Here is a 22,209-nt window from a genome sequence, read left to right on the forward strand (position 1 = left end):
ATTTAAACTTTTCGGGGCCGGGAATTTGGCTTAGTGGGAGAGTGCTTGCCTAGCATGCACACAGACCTGGGTTCAATTCCTCTGTACCACATACATAGAAAAAAAAGCCAGAAGTGGTGCTGAGGCTCAAGTGGTAGAGCTCTAGCCTTGAGAAAGTCCAAGGACATTGCTCAGGCCCTGAGCTCAAGCCCAGGACTGAGGGGGAAAAAAAAAGTTTTCTAAAAACTTCCAAATTCCAATTAATGTTGGCCCATTCTTAATATCAAAAGCTAATAACCAAGGAATAGGAAACATTACTAAAATAAATTGTGCGATTTGGGAATTTTTAGTATCTATTCATAAGATCAATATTAAGAGTAAAAATAAAGGTTATCATCCTTTGCTTTCTGTAGAAAAGTCAGGAATAAAAAGATCTTAAGACAGGCGCTGGTGGCTCACACCTGTAATCCTAGCTACTCAGGAGCTGAGATCTGAGGATGATGGTTCAAAGCCACTTTTGGCCAAAAAAAAAAAAGTTGTGAAATTCATATTTCCAATTAACCACCAGAATATACAGGAAGTGTGCTGTGGTAGAGTGCTAGCTTTAAGCAAAAAGAGCCAGGGACAGTGCCCAGGATCCAAGTTCAAGCCCCATAACTAACAAGAAAAGTGAAAGAACAGAGTACCTTTAGGCCAGGTGCAGTGGCTCACATCTGTAATTCTAGTTACTCAAAAGGCTGAGACATGAGGATTGCAATTTGAGAATAGCCAGGGCAAAAGAGTAAAGGAGACCTTTGACTTACTAATAAAATGTGTGGGTTTGTTGGCCTACACCTGTCATTCAGCTACATGGCGAATATAAATAGGAGAACTGTACTCCAGACTATCCGAGAAAACAGTGAGACCCTCTTCATAATACTTACAGCCCAAAGTGGTAGAGCGCCTGTCTCGCAGGCCCAGTACTACATTCACTACTGGGTTCAAACCACAGTACTGCCCCAAAATATAATGATAAAAGAACTGCTTTGTGTACTTTCTTACAGCAAAGAACTCCTCTATGATGTGCAAATAGCAAGGGGTGTCCCGGGGCTGGAGCCCCCAGCCCCGCTCACGTGTCAGTCTGCCAGGCAGAGTTCCACAAGCAATGCTCAGTTTAACTTCATCTTTTCCTGAAAGGCTTCATTTTCAAAGAGCCTTCAAAGTCCCAGTGACCACACACACATGACTCTCACGATGGCTCGGCCTGGGGAAGGCCCAGGGCCCCTCTGGATGAAGACAGAGGACTCAGCCTGGAAGTTAATAGTGCAACAAGGCAGTGTTTAGCCAGGCGTCAACGCCTGTGATCAGAGCACTCCCAGGAAGGTGAAGCAGGAGGAGATGGGGATCGAGGCCAGCCTAGGTCATGTAGTGAGACCCTGTCTCATAAAACCCCCGCCCTCCCAGAACAAAAACCAAAAGTGGCGTTTAACGAACACCAAAGTCTGTGATACAAACCCGGGTGGCAGGTCCACGGGAAGGGGTGGCGAGGGCTGCGGTGGCTTGCGGGAGGAGCAGGGGTTCCCCCCTCCAGGTACAGCAGAGCAGGAGGACTGGCTCCCTCCACGGGTCATGCACTTGTGCTTGGGCAGGTTCACAGGCCTGTCCAGAGCCAGGTGGGACTCCTGCCCTGTGCGTGGTGGATGCCCCGGGAACCCTGCCGACAGGGTGGAAGAGAGGGCGTGAGTGAGGGCCTTGGCATGGCACAAGACAACTCTGAGGTGTGCCAGCGGCAACCATGTGCCACAGGACACAGGCCTGCGTGGCCCCGTGTGGCCAGCCACGTCACGACTTCTGCCTTCCTCCCTGTGTGGACAGGCGGAGGTCGGGGGGGAGAGGTGCCCACAGTGCACTGGGCCAGCGCGGGCCTTGGTGGCCGGAAGGCCATGGGGATAGGGCAGTACACACAACACTGTGACACATGGCCAGCGGCAGCGCTAGGAAAGAGACACAGGGGGAGCGGTCCCAGAGGCGCTGTGTGGCAGGACCTGGGCCCGGGCCTGAGGGGGAGCAGGGAGGGGTGGGGCTGAGGAAGCATGCCATGCTGACAGGCGGGCATGGGCGGGGCCCAGTGTCTGTGGTGGTGGCTGTGAGGAAGGAGAGCAACCACCAAGACTGCGGGAGGAGGGGGCGCGCTGGGAAGCCCCCAGGAGTCCAGGCATCTCTAGGAGGTCCTTGGCAATGGAGCTGGCTGGTGGCTCGGGTGTCTGAGGACGGTGGCTCCTGACACTCCTCCCCAGGGTGGACTCTCAGCGAGGCGCGGCGAGAGCGGGCTCTGCAGAAACACAAGGGAAAATGCTGCTCTGTCCGTGCCTCCTTCTGCACACACCCTGCTCTCCCCTAGCAGGTGAAGCAGTGGGGCGGGCGAGCCTCTAGGGCAGGGAAGCTTCCAGAGAGGAAGCCCTGGGGAGGAGGGACTGGGTCCGAGGAGGGAGGAAATGCCCCTGGAGGGTGAGGGGAAGCCTCTGCAGGAAGCAGGCCCAAAGGCCGGGCGTGGCAGTGTCCAGTGACACCAGCAGGAGGTAACACCGGCCCACATTTGGCAGAAGGTGCTCCTGATGTTCCCACACCCTCCACCGGGGGGCGGCCGAGGCTCAGGGCCAGCGGCGTACTTGCCGCCTCCCAGGCTCCAGCTGGGGACGCAGGACATCAGAGAGCCAGGGCCCTGGGAGGGCCCCCCCTCATCCCTCCCCCCCTCCCCCCCGTGCTCCTCAGCAGGCTCTGGGCAGGCCTGGAGTGCGGCAATGCACCTCAATCAGGAGCTGCTCACTCAGGGGGCACCAACCCATCCAGAGGTAGAGGGCCAGGCATGGCCAGGCAAGGCTGTGGTACCCACACTGCAAGCGAACCCTGCCCAGCACGTCGGGGGCCTCCCTCTCCCGGCCCACACCCCCCCCCACAGCCATGGCTCAGTCACCGTCAGCAGAGGCCATCACTGGGTGTCAGGGTCTTGGAAGCCCCAGGCCTCTATGGCGGCGATGAGGAAGTTCTCAGAGCACAGGGGCTGGTTGTTGAAAGTGTCGCAGTGTCCGGTGCGACCCCGGTTCAAGTCCCCGTCGATGTAGAGTGCCTGGCCACCTCCTCCCCCTGTGGGAGGCTAAGGTCAGTGGCCGCCTGGTCAGCATCACTGCCCTCCCAGATGCCATGAGCCCAGCCCTCCATGTGAGTCCATCTCTCCTTGCCCTAAAACCACCACTGGCTTTGACCCGCCCTTCGACCTTGCCATCCAGGCCGTTTCTCCCAACCCTCTTGCTTCGTCTCTCCAGCAGCTCAGGGTCTCATCCACTGCCATCATAAAGGCTCAGGGCTAATCATGGCTGGACACAGGGGCTCCAGCCCCCCACAACCCTGCAAGTCTTCCTCCCGGGACCGGCCGGGCACCCACCAATGATGAGACAGTCACTGCCCCCAGCCATGAACATGGACTCGGTCTTGGAGGGCAGATTGAAGTGCCGAGCAGCCAGGAAGGGGGAGAGCCGGTCAGCGGGGTCTGAAGAGGCGGGGTGGCTGCATGGGGAGGCAGCGGCAGTGGCCTCGGAGGACAGGAAGGACGCCGTCTGTTTCGTCAGCTCTGGGTGCTTGATGACCACCCACTCATAACGCTGCACCTCTGGCTGCAGCTGAGGACGAGAGGGAAACGTGAGTTCCTGGCGTGTGACAACCCGCTGGGCGCCTTCTTCCCCTCCCCGTGTGCCCCGGCCCATCTCCTCTCCACTCTACTGGATGGATCACGCCGGGGTTAAGCATTAAGGACTAGAAGCAGAGGCAGTCTCGCTGTAGAGGATCGCTACAATGGAAGTGAACCAAGGGTGCAGTTGTACAGCTCGGAGCAGAGGACCCTGGGCCTACACCAGGACCCCCACAAGTGCTCAGCCCGCTTACCCTAAACACAAAGCATTCTCCAGTTCCGAAGAAGCAAAGCTTGCCCCCAAACTTATTTCTCTCGCTCCAGTCTGTGGACAGGTAAGCGCCACACACCTGGGGAGGAAGGCTGGGGTGAGGCCGTGTTCCCTTGTGCAGGCCTGCTAGGGACAGTCACAGGTCACGGCGGGGGGTGCTGTGTGCTGGGGTTCCCCACCAAGAGCAAGGTGGGTAGGGGATGAGTATGGGGATGGACCCATGTCTCCCCCCGGGGCACTGTGTAGGGACTACGTCCACACTCAGATTGTGAGGCCAGCGCCCAGAAACAGGTCCCCTGCCCGCTCTGGGCCTTCCTCACCTCTTTCTGCGTGGTCTTGATGAGCAGGAGGGTGGGCTCGTGCCGTTCACACTGGAAATAGAACCTGGAGGCAGAGACCACACATGCCACTCTCCTTCCCCTGCTGCCAGCCTCCACGGCCCTCCCCCTCCGCCACAAGGCTGCGAGGGCCAAACGCCTGGGGGCTGGGTCACTCTTCCACCATCTTGTGTGCACCTTGGTGCCCTGCTGCCACCCAGCGCCTGCCCTGGTGTGATGAGGGAGAAGCCTCACAGCACATGTCCCCCTGTGGGCACTGCCCAGTGCCAGTCGCTCCAGGCAAAGGAGAACCAGAGGAACAGGTCCTCGCTGAAGGACAGCCTGGCACACCAGGCTGAGCTCGCGCCCCTGGCAGCTGGGTTTAAGTGACTCTGGCTATGCTACAATGCGTGTGTGGTGGTTGCGGATGGGGGCCACTCTGTCTGCACCCCTCTTGCCAGGTCACAAGCAGAGTCTGTGACTAATTTATCTGAGACTTGAAGTACTGAATACCGGCTGAGTCTGGCCTTGCTGCCCTGGGGTGGGAGGGCGGCAGTGTTCCTGGGGGAGACACCTCCGCCAGGGCACCGCACGGGTGGCTAGTGGAGTCACCAGGCCAGCCTCTCCAACAGCCACCTGCACCAGGCCAGTGACCCACTCGGGAAGGGGGCGGGGAGAGGGAGAGGAGCCAGGAGGCCGGGCATGGTCCCATTGCGGCCTCCCTTCCGTCCCTTGCGCTCCAGAGGCGGAATGTTCCCTCTTCCCCCTGTCCTCCTGAGCTGTAGAGTACGCAGCAATGACCTTCAAAGTCTGGGAGGCCCTGGGTAACAGAAGCCCAGGAAAAGGGCTTCAAATTCTCGGGCCCCATAAGACTTATTTCTGGTCAACACTATGACCTCCTGGAATCTGGTCACCCCATGACCTCCTGGAGGTGGCAGGCAGGATGTGCCTGAGGGCATCATGTGACTTCCCAGAGACTCCAGAGCCTCACCTGGTCAGGCTGTACCCATGCTGCAGTGAAGAGAAGAGAAGGAGGGGCTGGCAGAGTGCAAATCGCTCCGGGACCCAGGACCAGATGTCTCTCATCTCCTTCACGCTGACAATCTCTGAGCGGAAGTTCTCGGCGTGGACTGCCAAGTGCACAAATTGCCTGCAGAGAGTAGGGAGGGGTCAGTCCCCGCAGGGCCCCCGTCCTGAGGCCCCAGTGCCTTTCCTGGAAACTAAGCTGAAGGGGACATCTCACTTCCTCGTCCAGGTTTACAGCCTGGTTCCAGGTACCTAACAGGATGGATCTATTCTCTGGAACCCCACCTCGTCCTCCCCCCCCCACCCCGCTCCCACACCTGCCACAAAGAGGGGACAGGAAGGTAACAAAAGCAACTTTTCTCTCATTAATCAAGAGACTTATAGCTACGGCAAAAAGAGTGCTGCAGGGCTAGCCAAGCACCAACAGACTGCACAACCGAGACAGCAAAATGGACAGACAGACAGACAGACAGACAAGACAGACAGATGAACAGTGCTTGAGTTAGGCTGAGGCAGCGAGTGGAAGCCAGCCCACGAGAACCAGCCAGGCCCTGAAAAATAGCAAGCAGCCAGCTTACAGTGGGACAGCAGGAAAGCAGAGAAGCCAGGTGTGGAGGTGTGGTTTCAGACCTACCTTTTAGAAAGCGAGACACTGAAAAACAGGAGGAAGCAACGGACACGGAGAAGAAAAATAAAATAGACAAGGACAGGTTAGTGGTGAGCACTGATCCCTCATCACACTTCTCTGGCCCAGGAGAAGAGAACTCCACGCCAACAGCCGTGCCTGCAGCACCATCCCAGCACTGGCTGCTCCCCAGGGGCTGCACTCAGGGCAGGGAGGTTACACCCAGCGATCCAGCAGCTGTGCCAACCACCAGCCACAAAGCCTGAAGCTGGACGGTAGGGCAGGGGCAGCTCTCTCAGGACTCCTGGGGTCTGCCTGGCCCTGCTGGATCTTTTGACCCATGGAGGTCTAGCTTCCAGCTCAGCCATGGGCCTTGGTCTCTGAAGACAGGCCCCAGTGTGTCTCATTCTGATGTAACCAGGAAGGCCCGTCTTGCTTTCTAGTGTGTTTCTATCTGCATGAGGCCAGGTGGACGGGTGGCCAGAGCAGGACAGGAGGTCAGCAGGACGAGCTCACGCTCAGCCCCGGGGATACCCTGCATACTCGTGTGTAGATCCTTGCAGGCTACCAGAGGCTCCACGCATACAGGCATGTGCACACCCCACCACCCACACCCACACCGACATACCACACACACACACACACAGATGCACGCACAGAGCCTGGGGCCCGCCTACCTCTTCTGCTTGACGGTGATGCCCTTCTGCTTCAGCGCTTTCTCGTTGGCCATCTGCAGGAGCTGGATCTCCTTGCGGGAGAAGAGGCGGATGGCAAACGCCTTTTCCAGCAGCTTCTCCGGGGACACTGTCTTGGCAATGTCCTTGACGAACATGCGGATGTCCTGTCTCACGTTGTCTGACTCAAGGGGCTGGCCCACTCTCACCTTGTGGAAGAATTTGAGGATGGCCAGCGCAACTCGGTACAATACCTTATAGCCTTCAACGAGGAAGACGTCAAAGACGCGGGCAAAATGGCTGAGGGGCAGTTCCCCGAACAGCCAACGCTGCCAGTCAGAGTAGACCTGCAGGACGTCCTCCGACACGGCCACCATGAGCTTGTGGGCTGCCTGGCAGTATTTGTTCACCAGGTCCCCGAAGGTCATACAGGACGACTCGAAGGCCAGGAAGCTCTGGTCGATGAGCTTCTTGCCGGGGTCGTTGCAGGCCAGGATGCGGCAGGCCTTCTCAAAGCACTCCGCCTCGTCGATGCTGTAGTGAAGCAGCAGGGCCACCACGGCGGGCAGAGCAGGGCAGAAGGAGATGTCGGGGAACTGGTTGGCGATGCACAGAAGGATCTTGCGCACGGCCCCCTCACCCCGGGCGTTCAGGCAGTAGGTGGGCACCTGTGTGTTGTCCACAAACTCCGGCAGGGGCAGGCTGTTGCTGCTGTGCTTGCCTACGATCTTGCCCACGATGTCGCTGTACACGCTGGCGTCTGGCGTGACCGTGCGACAGGGGATGTCTCGGATCAGGCGCTGGTACACCTTTCCCCGAAGGGTATGGCTCTGAGCCCAGTAGCCCTGGCGCGCCAACTGCTTCAGCTCCTGTAGCTCCACGCAGCCCAGTTCCTTGGGCCCCAGGTCCTGGATGGTGGCATCCATCTTGTCCCTGTCCACAAAGCAGTTGTACCTTGGGGAGTCCATGGTGTCTGGTGCGCCTGGGAGAAGGGGCCCTGGACTGCCAGCAAGGAGAACACAGTCATTAAATCATTCAGAAACCCTTTCAGAGCTCTCCCCCAATCTGCTTGCCATCCCAGAACCTGTAAGACTGAAGCACATGCATCCAAAAAAGTCACATTTTGAAGATGTTGCCTCTTAGCCAGGCACAGAGGCTCACACCTGTAATCCTAGCTACTCAGGAGGCTGAGATCTGAGGATGAAGGTTCAAAGCCAGCCTGGGCACAAAAGAACCTGAGCCTCTTATCTCCAATTAACCTCTAGAAAACAGGAAGGGGGGCTTGGCTCAAGGGTAAGGCAGTAGCCTTGCGCTGAAGAGCTCAGGGACAGCTCCCAGGCCCAAGGGTAGGGTGGTAGCCTTGAGCCACAGAGCATAGGGACAGTGCCCAGGTCATGACCCCATGACCCACCAAAAAAAAAAAAAAAAAAAAAAAGATTGCTTCTTGTTTTCTAAAAAGTAAAGTACTCTTTCTAAGAAACAAAACAAAACATTTCTTTAATTGTTTTATTTTTGCTAGTGCAGGGGCTTGAATTCTGGGCCAGGGCATTATCCTTAAGCTCTTTTCACTCAAAGCTAGGCTATCACTCAGTGGCCAAGCATTTGCCTGGCAAGTGCAATATACTGGGGTTCGATTCCCAGGACCATAAAACAAACAAACAAAACAACCAAAAAAGTCACAAAATAAAAAATATGAAAAGTACTCTCTATAAAGTAGTAGGGAGGTGCTTCCATTTAAGATATGTTTGGAGCCAAGACTTGAATGGTAACGAACCTTCTTTGCAAGCACAAGGCCTAGAATTCAAACCCCAAGAATGGGAAAGCAGAAAGGAGGTGGAAAAGGTGGCTGTTCTAAGAAGTTCTTAGGAACTTCTCAACACCAACCTTGCCACATGGTTCCGAGTAGGAAGCTTGGACTGAGTTTCAAGAGGGACTTAAAAGCTTGATCCTGCTACAACCAGCCCTCCATTTGAGAAGATCCCAGGCTCCAGACAGTTCTCATGGCCTGACAGCTGTCCAAAAAGGAGCCAAGGATCAAGGCGACCTGCCTTCCAGCCTGGGACGCGAGGAGGGCTCAAGCCACAGTGGTGGGGCCGTGTGCCTGCTTCTCCTCAGTGTTGGCTGGAGCTCTGAAGTCAACTCCTAACTTCCTGAGCCTGTCCACTTGAAAGCCAGGTTCTAGGTAGATAATTCCAAACAGAATCGTTGCAGGGAGAGATGAGGAATAGCAAAATATGTCAGATTCGGAACCAAACATGTCTAGGCCCACAGAACCAGTTCTGGGATTTGGTGCTGGCTCACCGGGCAGGCAGCTGTTCTGGTTCTGGCCATGAGACTATGGACAGCGAGCTGGAACATCTGCCCCTGCCCAAGCCCTCTGCTCTGCACATGCTGTAAGGTATTTTCCCAGGTACATCACACTCACCTTTTTGCCCAAGACAGTTCAAGAATCTAGAGATGTCACACAAGTCAGCTTCTGGGGTTTCTGGTAAACGACCACACTGCTCTGGTTTCACTTGCATCTAGAACATTCACCTGAAAAGAGAAGGCTAAGAAGTGAGGATTGGTTCCATGAGACTATGATTTCCAATTAACCACCAGGAAACCAAAAGTGGTGCTAAAGTTCAAAATGGCAGAGTGCTAGGCTTGAGCAAAAAAGCTCAGGGACAGCGCCCAAACTCCAAGTCCAAGCCCGACAACCACACACCCTCTCAAAAAAAAAAAAAAGAAGAAGAAGAAAAACAACAGTGGAATTATAAACTTACTTATGTTTGGTATTAGGGATTAAATTTAGGGCCTCAAGCTTGCCAAGCATGCACTTTGCCATGTGAGCCATACCTTTAGCCCAGAAATGAGGGCTTTCTATTTCTTCAAAATGCTGTTGCTATATGGGGTGGCTTTTCCAGGTGTTGTCCCCAATCTGTCATAGGAACACTTGTCCTTTGGCCACAGGGTATAGTTCTAAGGGTGAAACTGAATGTTTAGAGACTCTAAAGGGCTCCTGGCTAGGCCACTGTTGGGGGTTGGGAGGAGGAAGCCAGCCTTGTCTGGGGTGGGACATTCCTAAGACATTTCAGTCAATATCCACCTGGGCAGCTGAAATAAATTCAGAATCTGTCCTCCACAAAGGACCCTATGCTGTCTGCCCAAGAGAAAGGAAGGTAGTCAGCGCTGGGCTGGGCCCGGAGGCAGCCAAGCTCGGCAGACACTGGCTAGCTTTGTTCTATCAGGTGTTGGGTGCTCACATAAATTTCTGGCCGGAAGAGTGGGTGGATGGAGAGAAAAATGGATGTGAGAAAGGCCCAGTCTTAGTGTGGACAGCGCGAGGGAGAGGCCTAGGACCAGGCAGATGGCGCCTTTGCACAGAGACCCACGCTACCCACGTCCTCAGCAGCCACAGTAAACTGCACTGCGCCTGACAACCCAGCAGTTTAATTTCATGAACCATCTCCTCTAACTGTGTGGAGAGCCTGGTGGGGCAGGATTGGTTCCACCTCACAAAGAAGGACAGAAAGCTCTGAGCACCGGTGGTTCTCGCCTATAATCCCAGCTTCAAGAGGCTGAAATCTAAGGACTGACGTGCAAAGTCCGCAGGAGCAGGAAAATCCGTGCGATTCATCACCTTTCTAAACACCTGAAAGTTGGAAGTGGCTTAAATGGTGGAGTGCTAGTCTTGGGACGGTGCCCAAGCCCTGAGTTCCAGCCCCAGTATTGGTACGCATACACACAAATACACACACACAATGACAATGGGATACAATGTGGTACTGGAGGGTGCTAAGCACAGGAAGGAAGACCCTGGACTGGGGGACTTTGCAGGGCCCCAAGGTCCCTTCCCCAAGGTCACCGGCCCCCTTTGACGAGTGGGCTACCCCAGTCAGAATAGCCCTGTCCCAGGTCCCTCCTCGGCAAGCTCAGGACTGGCCTCTCAACAAACACTGCTTCAGGGCCAGGCAGTCATAGACCTCTGCTTTCTCATCTCTGGAGCAGAGAACATAATTTTCCCTAACAGTTGGATTTGAAAACAAACTCGCTCCCATGAGACAAACACGTCCTTCCCAGTTAGCCTTGGACATTCCCTTTGACACCCACCACCCCAGGTGCTGAGCCTGCCTTCCTGGGAGCAGAGGAGCCGACCACCATGGCTCTTTTTGCCCCAAACCATTACTCATGCTACAAACTTCTAGTGAGGGGCCTCTTCCTTCCTGGCCTCAGGCTGGGCCCCCGCAGATAAGACAGAGGAACGGAGGGGGGAAAACCAAGAGGGGGGTGGGGGGAGGGTAATGGGGACCAAGACATGTGGAAGGGTATCAATGTATGTGAATTAATGCACCTTCTATCTGGCAAATATCATGTAACCCTTTTATTAAATACAATAAAAATATTAAAAAAAAAAAAAGACAGAGGAACGGTGCTTGTGGAGGAACTCACAACCACAAATGTATGTGGGAAGTAGGAGGTGGGGGCTAGGTGCCAGGAACGCTGAAGAAGGGGCTGACTCAGCACTGGAGATGCACCCCCAGTCTATGAGACACACGGTTGGCCTGGTGCAGGGCTGGGACAGAGTGCTGAGGGACAGACCTACAGCACCAGGCAACAACAGGGCGTTAGGGCCTTGGTGAGCAGTGCCAAGGGGTTAAGGTGGCAGGAGAGGCAACAGGCACCGTGCCCACATAAGGAGCAGAACCAAAGATGGAGGAAGATATGACATTTCACACTAGCGTTTAGAAAAATCTCCTTAAGGTGAAATCCGAGGATCCCCAGTCCAAAACCAGCCTGGACCAGGGCTTCATGCATGCTGGGTGAGTGCTCTACTACTAGACACTGTCCTTGGACTTTCTCAAGACTAGAGATCTACCACTTGAGCCACAGCACCACTTCCAGCCTTTTTTCTATGTATGCGATAGCAAGGAATTGAACCTGGGTCTTCGTGCATGCTAGGCAAGTACTCTACCACTAGGCCAGACTCTCAGCCACCAAAGACTCTTATCTCCAAGGAACCACCAGAAAACCAGAGGTGGAGCTGTGGCTCAAAGTGGTAGAGCGCTACCCTAGAGGAAAGAGCTCAGAGACAGGGCCCAGACCATGGGTTCGAGCCGCACGACTGACAAAAAAAGAAAAAGAAAAACCATCCTTGTGGCAATTGTGGCAGCTCAAGACTGATATCCTAGCTACTTGAGAGGCAGAGATTAGTGGAAGAAGAAAAAGAAAAGGAGAGGGGAAGAGAGGGGATTGGGGAGGGGAGAGAGGATGGGAGGACAGAAAATGCTCCCTGGTGGCCTAGGATGAGGAACAGAGAAGGGAGGACAGGTCTAGCTAACAAGTGAGTGGCTGGCCAGCCAGGGAGGGTAGACATGGTGTTTTCAATGAGATCTTCTCAAGCAAGTGCCAGTTTAGCATATAGGCCAGGCCCAGCTTGCCTCTCAACAGTGGCTTGTCCCCACGACGCCCAGCCCAAGGGGCAGGGAAGGCCCGATGTACATTCAGACAACAGGGAAAGGTCAAGGCAGTGCCACCAGACTAAAGCCCAGAGAAGCTTCCCAAAGGGGATCTCATGCTTACTAAGACTCCAGTTTGGAGTGCCCCAGATGTCAATTTCTACCCACCCCCACTGGCACCGCAGGAGCAGGCTGACCAGGACCTGGGGCCCTGCCTGGATGAGCTTTTGTCCCTGTGCCACATGGCAGGCAGTGGTATCAGCTGCTGCCCAGCTCATCTCTTGCTTGGCAGCCTGAGCAATTCCTACATAGGTTTCCGGAGTGCAGGAGTGGACAGTGGGAAAAAGTGAGAATGGAGGAAGGAAAATAAATGCCCTGGCCTGAGCATGGGGGAAATGTTGAGGCATAGCAACAGCAGGAAGAGAAGCAGGGAGAGGCACATGACAGAGAAGCACTCACTCCCCTCAGAAAGGCTTGGGGCTCAGAGCAGGCCTGCGCCTGCCCCTCCGCCCTGCTGAGAACCATCAGGGTTCTTGGTCTCCATAAGGCAGGGCAAGCAGACAGTTAAAAGAGACAGAGGTGAACCCGCCAGGTCCTCAACATCTGCTCGGCACAAACTACGCCAAATGGGTCAGAGAGAGAGCCTGCAAGCCGACAAGCCCCATTCCAGCCCCAGGGTGTGCTGTCTAGGGATGAAGAGGACAGTCATTAGCTCAAGATGACTTCGATGCCTGATAAGATACTCAGAGTGCCAGGGACGCCCCAGGGAGTGGGTTGAGCACAGAATGGCGGGGGAGGGCATGTTTGGTAGTTGACAGTACAGGTGCCAGCGGCAAGCAAGTCTAGAAGGGTGTCCAGGCAGGAGAAAGGGGGTGGTGCAGGAGGACTGGTGTGGGGGGAGGGGAGTATTTGCCCAGAGGCAGGGAGGGAGAGGGCAGGAGGAGCAGCAAGGAGACCCATGGCTGGGGAGGGGCATGAGAGTAGGTATGGAACAGGTCATAGGTGGCAAGGATGAGGGCAGAGGCGGCTGCTAGCATTCAGTGGCAGGTGATGATCGCACCCTTCTGGAGCCTTCCTCTCAAGGGTCCAGTCCTCCTACCCATCCGACACAGAGAGGGCAGGAGAACACTTTATCCATCCCCTAAGTCCCACTGGACATTCCAGAGACACATCAGTGTCAGGCAGGGGTGGTGGTGGTGACAGCATATGCTATCCTCTCCCTGCCAGGACTCAGTCTTGGCACAGTCAGGACACTGAGCATCGAGAGAAAGGAACCATTGCTCTAATTTGCCCACTCCACAGACTCCCTCCTTTTCCCTCCTTCCCAACTCTGTTTGTCTCTCTCTCTCTAGTACTAGGTCTTGAATTCAGGGCTTCGTGCTCTATTGCTTTTTCATTCATAGCTGGAACTCTACCACTTGAGCCACACCTCCAGATATGGCTTTTTTGTGTTTGGGGGGGTCATGGGGCTTGAACTTGGCCTGGGCACTGTCCCTGAGCTCTACAGCTCAAGGCTACCGCCCCACCCCTTGAGGCAAGCCCCACTTTCTGTTTTCTAGAGGTTAATTGGAAATAAGAGTCTCAGGTCCTTTTGTGCCCAGGCTGGCATTGAACCTGGATCCTCAGATCTCAGCCTCCTGAACAGCTAGGATTACACTGCACCTGCCAAGACATGGCTTTTTATTGGTTACTTAGAAATGAGTCTTGTGAGCTGGGCACAGAGGCTCACATCTGTAATCCTAGCTACTCAGGAGGCTGAGATCTGAGGATTGCAGTTTAAAGCCAGCCTGGGCACTAAAGAACGTGAAACTCTTAACCCCAACTAACTAGAAAATGGGAAGTGGGGCTGAGGCTCAAGGAGTAGGGCAGTAGCCTTGAGCTAAAGAGCTCAGGGACAGCTCCAGGCCTAGAGTTCAAGCACCATGACCCACAAAACAAGAAGAAGAAGAAGAAGAAGGAGGAGGAGGAGGAGGAGGAGGAGGAGGAGGAGGAGGAGGAGGAGGAAAAGGAGGAGAAGGAGAAGGAGAAGGAGAAGGAGAAGGAGAAGAAGAAGAAGAAGAAGAAGAAGAAGAAGAAGAAGAAGAAGCAGAAGCAGAAGAAGCAGCACCAGCAGCAGCAGAAGAGGAACAAGAAGGGGGAGGGGAGTAGGAGGAGGAAGAGGAGGAAAAGAAAAAGAAAAAAAGAAAGAGAAAGAGAAAGAAAGAAATGACTCTTGTGGACTTTTCTATCTAGGCTGGCTTCACACCTTGAGCCTCAGATCTTAGCCTCCTGAGTAGCTAGGATTACAGTAACAAGCCACATCCATTCTTTCTAGAAACATCTCAACACCCGTGAAGTCCCTGGAACCAAGCTAGGTATAACAGATACCGAAATAAGACACCTAACAGAACAGGTGGAAAAACAGATTTGTGGGAGCATGAAGCTAGAGGGAACGAAGAAGGTAGAGGAGAGCCATAGCTGGAGGAGCCGCTGGAGGTTCCGAAGGCCGTTCTCAGGGGGATTGCACAACTCTGGGCCTGGGTGGTGAGGGGAGGCGGGGCTAGCTAGGCATGCTGGGAGAAGGACCAGCATGGTGGGCAGCCAGGAAGACCTGCTGACTACAGCAGCTCACCTCCCTGAGTGTGTGTTTGTGTAGTGGCCCTCGTCCCATCGAGAGGTTCTACCTTCACCCTACCAGGGCCCACACCAGGGCACAGGGCACTGAGGCATGGAAGCAGTCAAGCTCTTGATCTGGGATCTGTTTTGTTGGTTTGTTGGCAGCCTGGAAAGTGGGTCCAGAGGCAGCAGCCATTAGAATTGTTCCATTCATTCAGGAGGTGTCTGGGGCAGGCTGACCACCTGAACCCACGGGGGGATCACCGTGCTGGGCTTTCCCAGGCAGACTCACTGTCAGGGTAGAAGAGGCCCTGCACCGCATCAGCATATTTTGAGAACACTCTCCTGGGACTCTGGACCCCCACTGCTGGAGAGAACCTCCCCTGAAGGTGACAATGCAGTGGCTAGCCAGAGGCCTTCCTATCCCTTGCCTTACAATTCAGCCTATACAGCAACTCCCCCACCATCTTCCTCCTGAGGGGGACTCTTCTGTCCCCTTCCTTCCTGGGGCTCTCCTGCCACCCTGTCTCCCCAGCGGGCCTCTGTGAGCCCCATGTCTTCCTCTCTGCTGCACTAGGCTAGGAGAGTCCAGGAAGCAGCTTGGCCCAAGCTCTCTGGACCCTCCTGATTGAAAAATCTTTCTATTTCTACCACTTTACCACACCCAAGTCAGCCAGCAGCTACTCAGAGGTTCACAAATACCCTGCTCTCCCAAACCCTTTCTCAGTACCACCTCTCCTACCCTGAATTTGATACCCCTACATCAGCCTCCCTTTCCCTCCCTCCCTCCCCCTCCTCTCTTTGTGCCAATCCTGGGGCTTGAACTCAGGGCCTGGGGTGCTATCCCTGAGTGTTCAAGCGTTCCAGTGCTTGAGCCACACCTCCACTTCTAGCTTCTTAGAGGGTAACTGGAGGTAAGAGTTGGAGGGACTTTCCTGCCCCTGCTATCTTTGAATTCTTACATCTCCTCAGACTCCTGGGTAACTAGGATTACAAGTGTGAGCCACTGGCACCCAGTAGTCTCTCCCTCTTTATTCCTTGAAGCTCAGCCTAGACCAGCATGCCAAGCCTCAGCTTCCATCCCTCCTGTCCTCTTGTCTCACTGTCTAGAACAAACAAGCCAGACTGAAGCACATTTCTTGATGCCCATACTCAAGCCTCAGAGCAGGAAAGTAAAACCAAGCCTTATGCTCACTGGACCTGCACAGGAATGGCCCCTGGTGCTGCCCAGAAACCCTTCTCTGCCTCCCTCCAGCACCCTCTCCTGTTTCTGGATGCTGGCTCCTGCTGGGGGTCTGGGGGCTCTTTGTTTGCATCCCCACAGCTGCCACAGGCCTAAGTCCAGGGATACTGTGTGAACTCGCTGTCCCACTAATGCTCCCTGAGACAGTGCAAAACTCCACTCCATTCCCGCCTCTCCATTTTGACAACAGCAGGCTCCGGCAACTCCTTCCTGCAGATTCACTGCCTGCTCGCAATGGCTGCCAGGCAGAATACAGACCTTCAGTTCTGGTCTCCTGCCACTCTGTGGGCTCTCCTTGGTGGGGTGTCTGCTCACTCTTCTAGCTCTGCACTCATTCCCGTCTCCTCAGTGTCATGGGGCTTGAAGAGGGCCTGGATGCTATCCCTGAGCTTTTTCGCTCAAGGGTACAGTTCTACCACTTTGAGCCACAGTGCCACTTCTGGTTTTCCAGAAGTGCCACTTCTAGTTGACTGGAGATAAGAGTCTCATGGACTTTTCCTGCCCGTGCTGGCTTTGAACCCTGATCCTCAGCCTTCCGAGTAGCTAGGATTATGGGCATGAGCCACCAGGTCCAGCTCCTCAATGTCACTTTGTAGGGATCGGGCTTCCTCTGGCCCAGGGGCTCCCATGTGAGCTTCGGTCTCATGCCTCCTGTGGCTTCCTAGGTGTCTCACAACCTCCATGTTCCATGTGACTCCAGTGCAACCCAGCTCCTACTCGCAGTGCTCCCGCTGTGTTCAAGGCCTGGCCCACGGCAGCCTTCCTGAGGCTCGTCCTGTCCCCAGTCCTCCCTTCCTGCAGCGGCTCAGGAGCACAGTGCCAATGGTGTCCCACTCACAACATGCCAGGCTCAGAAGGAATGTCCCTGTGCAGCAGAATACACCATCCTCTCCTGCTTCTGGTCACTCGCTCCAATCACCCCTCCTTGGCCAGCGTCTCCCCGTCCAAATCTGTTTGCATTCTTGGTGCACTGAGATGTTGCAGTGACCTGCTTTTCCATGTCCCACTCTCCTCCTGGACTGTGACTTCCTTTCCCCAGGGTCACATTACATCTAGTGTGCCCTGGCAAGCGGGAAACCAGAGGAGGAAACAGACAGTGACTCAAGAAAAATGGCAAATAACTTGGGCCCAAGATGAAATTTAATTTTGAAGGCTGAATCACAACAGCCAGAATTAGGTACCTAGTCCTAGGCAGTGACCTTCTCCGGTAGGCAGCTTCACGTACCAACAAGGCAAGGTGGATGCTGCCTTCCATGCTGAAGCAGAGCCCAGGCATTTCCCTGATGCCAATGGTGACTGGCACCCTACAGTGACTACCAAATAGCTGGCTACAGGAAACTTGCTAGTGGGCCCTTCGGTGGTGGCACACAGTATCAGGCATGTAATAGGTACAGCATGGATGTAACCATTAATGAGATGTTAGTCACGGCACCCCGGGCCAGCTGGCCTGCCTGCTAGGACTGGAAGTTCAAGGGTAGGGCTTGGTGACTGAGCCCGCACACATTGGCTTCTGAATAGGGCTTTTGAGGCTCAAGCTTGGCTAGCCACTCAGAATGGCTTTCAAGTTCCCCCTGTCCCTTTCTTGGACAGAAGACCTTTTCTCAGACTGGTCTGGCTGGAATGAGGTCCTGCTCTTTCAGGATCTTTTATTTTCTGAACTCAAAGGGTTTTCCTACCAACAGCAGATCAGGAAAAACACATCCCAGGACACAGAATAAGAATCTGCGGGAAAGAGAGAATGTAGCCCAAACTCGGCAGCACTAGTAGAATTTTGATGGATCTGAGTTCAAGTAAGTTATGTGAGACAGATGTACTATGGAAAGCCAGGCACGTGGCAGGTTCTCAGCACGCACCTTCAGAGCAAGCCTGACAGACTCCTAGGATGGAGTCCTGAAGGTTTAATCATTTCAAAAGGCATTCAGAATGCTTCCTGTGTGCCGGGTGTCAAGAGCTGGAGGACAGACAGCCTCACCCCAGCTCTTAGTGAGCCTGGCTCCAGACAGTGTACTGACTGTGTCAATTAAAATGGCAGGTGCTATGACTGGAAGGCACAGAGCACTGCCCCTCCCCCCCAAAAAGGGGGTTCAGGAAAGGATTTCTAGAGCCAATGCTTGCCTCAGCTGGGACCTAAAGAGTAAGGAAGAATAAGGATGCCTTGGCCCCAGGAAGTGACAGAGACAGTATGGGCAACGACAGTCCCACAAAAGACAGAACCCATTTGGAGTCAGAACTGTTTGATATGTGGGTACAGGCCAGTGAGCATTACTGGGCTCAGATTTAGACTGAAGAAGCCTTAGGGCCTAGGAATCTCTATGCTGTTGCCAAAGGACGGTGTCCTGAAGGCTGAGAGAGAGGCATTTTTCCCATGCCACAACTTGCTCCTTCTAAGGCCTACAGGTTTCCAAGATAGGAAGGCTGGAAGGATCTTTGTTAGAAAAGGAACCATTCAGGGTAATTAGCGATCAAAAGCAAAATGACACAAGGAGAGGCAGGCAGGACAGAGATGAGAGGAGCTTTGGTGGGGCCCAGGAATGAGCTACACTTCGAGCAGTCAACAGGCTTTTATTGGCAACAATAGAAGAGTGTGTAGCATCCAATTATAACTGTAACAAGCATTTGTGATGGCGCACACCGGCACTTGGGAAGCTGAGTGAGGCGGATCCACAAGTTTAAGGACAGCCTAGGTTACAGAGCAAGGCCCTGTTTCAAACCAACAACAGAACAACAATAACAAAAATAACCAGAAACAAATACAACTAAAAGAACTGTGTAAGGATCAGGCAGACACACCGTTTCAGATACAGTTAAGAGAAACAGTCCAGGCTGTGCCCAGTGTATTCTCAGCCACTTGAGTATGCCTGGTGTGTGGAGGGAAACCACCATTGCTTACACACAACCTAGAACAGAGAGCTCTAAATTGTGCACAGAGAGGCACACTCTGCAGTATCTGCTTTTCCTTATCCTTGCTCAAGTAGGCCCTCAGAGTGGGGAAAGATTGGAGAGTAAACGTGAGCCATCTACCCATTAGTCCATTCTTCCAAAGTCCTGCTTGTCTTAGCAGCAAGCCGGGAGAGCAAGGCATTGTGAAGAATTCTGCCAGTGGGAATCCTTTGCTCCCACCCACAATTCTCATTGTGAGAACACTCTTGCAGGACTTATCTGTAGTTTAAAAAATGCTGTCTTTTGAGATAAGAGACCCCTAATCTAGAGGTTTCCCTAAAGGTAAACACAGGTGAGACTAGTTTCAGGAAGGATAGAAGAGCCATTGGAGTTTGTACCTTTAGTGTCTGATACCCCTTTGTGATACAAACTGGGTCTTAGTAACACAAGAAAAGCTTCCTACCCTACCCCCATCTACCAAGGTAATAATCAATTAGCCTTCTGTTCCCTTATTTCTTTTCTTTGTATCTCAAGGCCCCTTGTGCTTATTCAGCTTTTTCCAATCATAACTGGTACCCTCCCATCTGAGCCACACCTCTACTAAGGGCTTTTTACTGGTTAGAGACAAGAGTCTCAGGGATCTGTCTGTTTGAGAAGGCTTCAAACAGGTTCTCAGGTCTCAGCCTCCTGAGTAGGTAGCATTAGAGGTATGAGCCACTGGTGGCCAGCTTTTGTTTCCTAGTTTATGATGACTTAAGGATGCAATATTTAAGAGTACCAAATTATTGGGCCAGGGGCTGGGAATGTGGCTGAGTGGTAGAGTGCTTGTCTAACATGCATGAAGGCCTGGGTTTGATTCTTCAGTACCACATCAACAGAAAAAGCCAGGCAGAGTGCCCATGTCCTGAGTTCAAGCCCCATGACTGGCCAAAAAAAAAAAAAAAAAGATACAGTCTCACTGAAAACTTGGACCTGGCACTCAAGGCCTTCTCCAATGTGCCACCAGCCTAACTCCCTACCTTCCACTCCCTCTCTTCTCCCTGGAGCTCCCCACTGCCCTTCTCCAGAGGTTGAGGGTGGGAACCATGGCTCTTTTACTTCATACATGTTGTTCCTCAGCCCGGAAGTTTCTCTCTCATGTGTTCTTCCCACCCTTCTTATCCTTTAACATGAAAGTTCAAGGCCTTCTCTGAGTCCTACCCATTACTGACTAGCTGGATGTTAGTCCCTGAATGCCACAGCATGCTCTGTCCACCATTCCTAAAACATCTATTATCACACATTTCTTTGCCTGCTTCCACATCTCTCTCAAGCAACTTGAAGGCAGAGACCAAATCTCACTCAGTGCTCTGTCCTCAGCACAGTGCCTCCTCATATGAAGTCAATACATAAAAGTAGAGAGAGAATTAAAAAAAAACAAAACTCACTGGACAATGATCAGGCTTGTTCTTAGTAAAAGGCCTGAGGTTTTGTTTCTTTGATATTATCTCCATTTGGAAGGTGATGGCTGCAAACAGCCACTAAAATTACTGCTTCAAGTTGAAAAGGGCTTCTTTCTTCCAGTCACAGAGTTGTCATAACAGAAAAGGTATGCTCGAACAGGTAAAACATTGAACCGGGTAAACTTTAAGTGCTTTTTTTTACAACCTGTTTCATTGTCCTATGCACTTGAAATCAGCAATCATCCAGAAGCAAACACTTCACTATGCCTTTTGAGGTTGGCTTGGTCTCTCATAAGAATTAGCAGCAATACTGTATGCCCAAGGTCACAGACCTTGGACGGTCCTGACAGGTGTGGTGATCAGGAGCTAGCAAGGCCCTCCTGCAGGTGAACTTGCAGACACAGGGGGGTACATTTTATTACTGTTATGAAAACCCTACCAAGATTACTAGATTACTTGGGCATCCAAGAAGGTCACCCTTAATCCAGCTGAAAGCCACTGCCCCAGTCCTTTAGCTAACATCTATCACCACAACAGAACCTGGATCCCTTGCAATAACCATTTAGAGAGAACCTGGCCCACCCTATGCCAGGCAATGGGGGACAGGGAGGTGCAAAGATGGACAGATTTGATTCCAGCTCCATTCACAGACAAGATTTTTAAATAGAGCACTGGCTACTCAGTAAGAACTTTCCATAAAGGCTTCATCTGAATAGCAAGGAGATAAGCTGAGGATCAAACCTTAGAATTAAAAAAAGAAAACAAGTGCTTGCTGTGGCCATACCACTTGTTTATAAATGGTAACCATAAAAATCATTTCAGTTCATTTTTTTTGCCTTAAAATGAGAGACACACCGAGACTGCTCACTTGTCTTCAAAACAAGTGAAGGAACATTTATAAGGTTGTTCTGTGAACCGAGTGTAAGACGTGAAACACAGCCCTTGCTCTCAAGTACATGAAATGACAACACATGCAAAATTATGGAATAACTCTTCAAATTGCCTGGAAATTACCGGCTGACTCTGGAGCAAACACAGTGCAGCGAAGAAAAGCATCTTCCAGCAAGTCTACCCACCCCGAAAAGGCAGGCAGGGGCCTTTTGTCTGGGAAACTGCGCTGCCGGAGAGAGACGGCCACCTCCCCGGCGCTCGGGCTCACCTCTACCTGCACGGCACCCAGGTGGTTCAGACAACCTTTGGCCTCTCAAGTCAGCCCGGCATTTCCCAAACCAGGAGGCCCCGGGGCACTGTGTCCACGCCGTCCCAGGTCACCACGGAAAACCTGAGCCCAGGCTGCCAGCACCCCCGCCCCCGAGGAGCCTGGCGGGCTCGGCCCAGCCCCGGGGGCGCCAGCTCTGCCCTCCAGCCGTGCCCCCCGGGCACCTCCAAGGGCATGGCCTGGCTCGCGGCTGCCCGCGCCCCGACGACCCCGCCGGGCACCGCCGGGAGCCTGCGAAAGGTACCTAGGCGCCGGGCGGGCGCTGCGGGTCTGGGAGCAGCAGGGATCCGAGCAGCTGTTGCAATCTCCCTCCGTCCGCGGAGGATTTCCTACCCGGTGGAGGCGGAAAGCGCCCCGGGAGAGAGTGACACGGGGACAGGGCTCCGCGCGACGACGCTGCGCCCGGGGCCCGGCCGGCGGGCGGGGCCCCGCCTGCCCCGAGGGATCCCGGGTCCCAGGCCCGCGTCACGCGCCCGGCTCCGGAGCCCCCCTCGCCCCAGCGTCCCCGCAGTCAGGTCCCGAGCGCGGTCCGGGTCGCCTCCCCCCGGCACGTCCGCACGGCCGGCCCCCGCGCGGTGACAGCGGCGCCCGCACCCTCCCCACGCCCGCCCGCCCGCCCCGGAGCCCGCGCCCGGCCGCCACGCCCCCGCCGCGCACCCACCTCCGCGCGCCGCGCCGCTCGCCTCAGTCCGCCGCGCGGTAGCGCAGCCCGCTCCTGCGCACGCGCGCCGCGGGCCCCGCCCCCCGACACGCGCCGCCGGCCGCCCACCCCAGTCCCCGCGTCTGGGCCCGGTCGGGTCTGGGCATGCGCGCTGGCGCCCGGCGGCGCCCGAGGC

The 22,209-nt window shown here is 54.2% G+C and overlaps 1 protein-coding gene across 4 annotated transcripts; it reads right to left on the minus strand.

Moving 5' to 3' along the window:
* Positions 1–1,848: 1,848 nt before the first annotated feature.
* Tbc1d24 (TBC1 domain family member 24) lies at positions 1,849–22,120 on the minus strand. Of its 4 annotated transcripts, none has more exons than XM_090324656.1 (10): positions 22,035–22,120; positions 8,982–9,091; positions 6,560–7,558; positions 5,892–5,909; positions 5,223–5,381; positions 4,235–4,298; positions 3,898–3,993; positions 3,401–3,635; positions 2,933–3,102; positions 1,849–2,290 (listed from the first exon to the last, which is right to left on the minus strand). In XM_090324656.1, the coding sequence occupies exons 3-9, from the start codon at positions 7,522–7,524 to the stop codon at positions 2,948–2,950; spliced, it is 1,692 nt and encodes a 563-aa protein (XP_090180782.1). In that variant the 5' UTR covers positions 7,525–7,558; positions 8,982–9,091; positions 22,035–22,120; the 3' UTR covers positions 1,849–2,290; positions 2,933–2,947. The 4 variants fall into 4 exon arrangements, with proteins under 4 accessions (XP_090180782.1, XP_090180783.1, XP_090180781.1 ...); XM_090324657.1 differs by lacking the exon at positions 22,035–22,120 and adding an exon at positions 21,618–21,701; XM_090324655.1 differs by lacking the exon at positions 22,035–22,120 and adding an exon at positions 21,314–21,387.
* Between the last annotated feature and the right edge of the window lie 89 nt (positions 22,121–22,209).

This window comes from Megascapheus bottae, chromosome 36 (assembly GCF_031878675.1).
Source record: "Megascapheus bottae isolate mThoBot1 chromosome 36, mThoBot2.hap1, whole genome shotgun sequence".
NCBI lineage: Eukaryota > Metazoa > Chordata > Mammalia > Rodentia > Geomyidae > Megascapheus > Megascapheus bottae.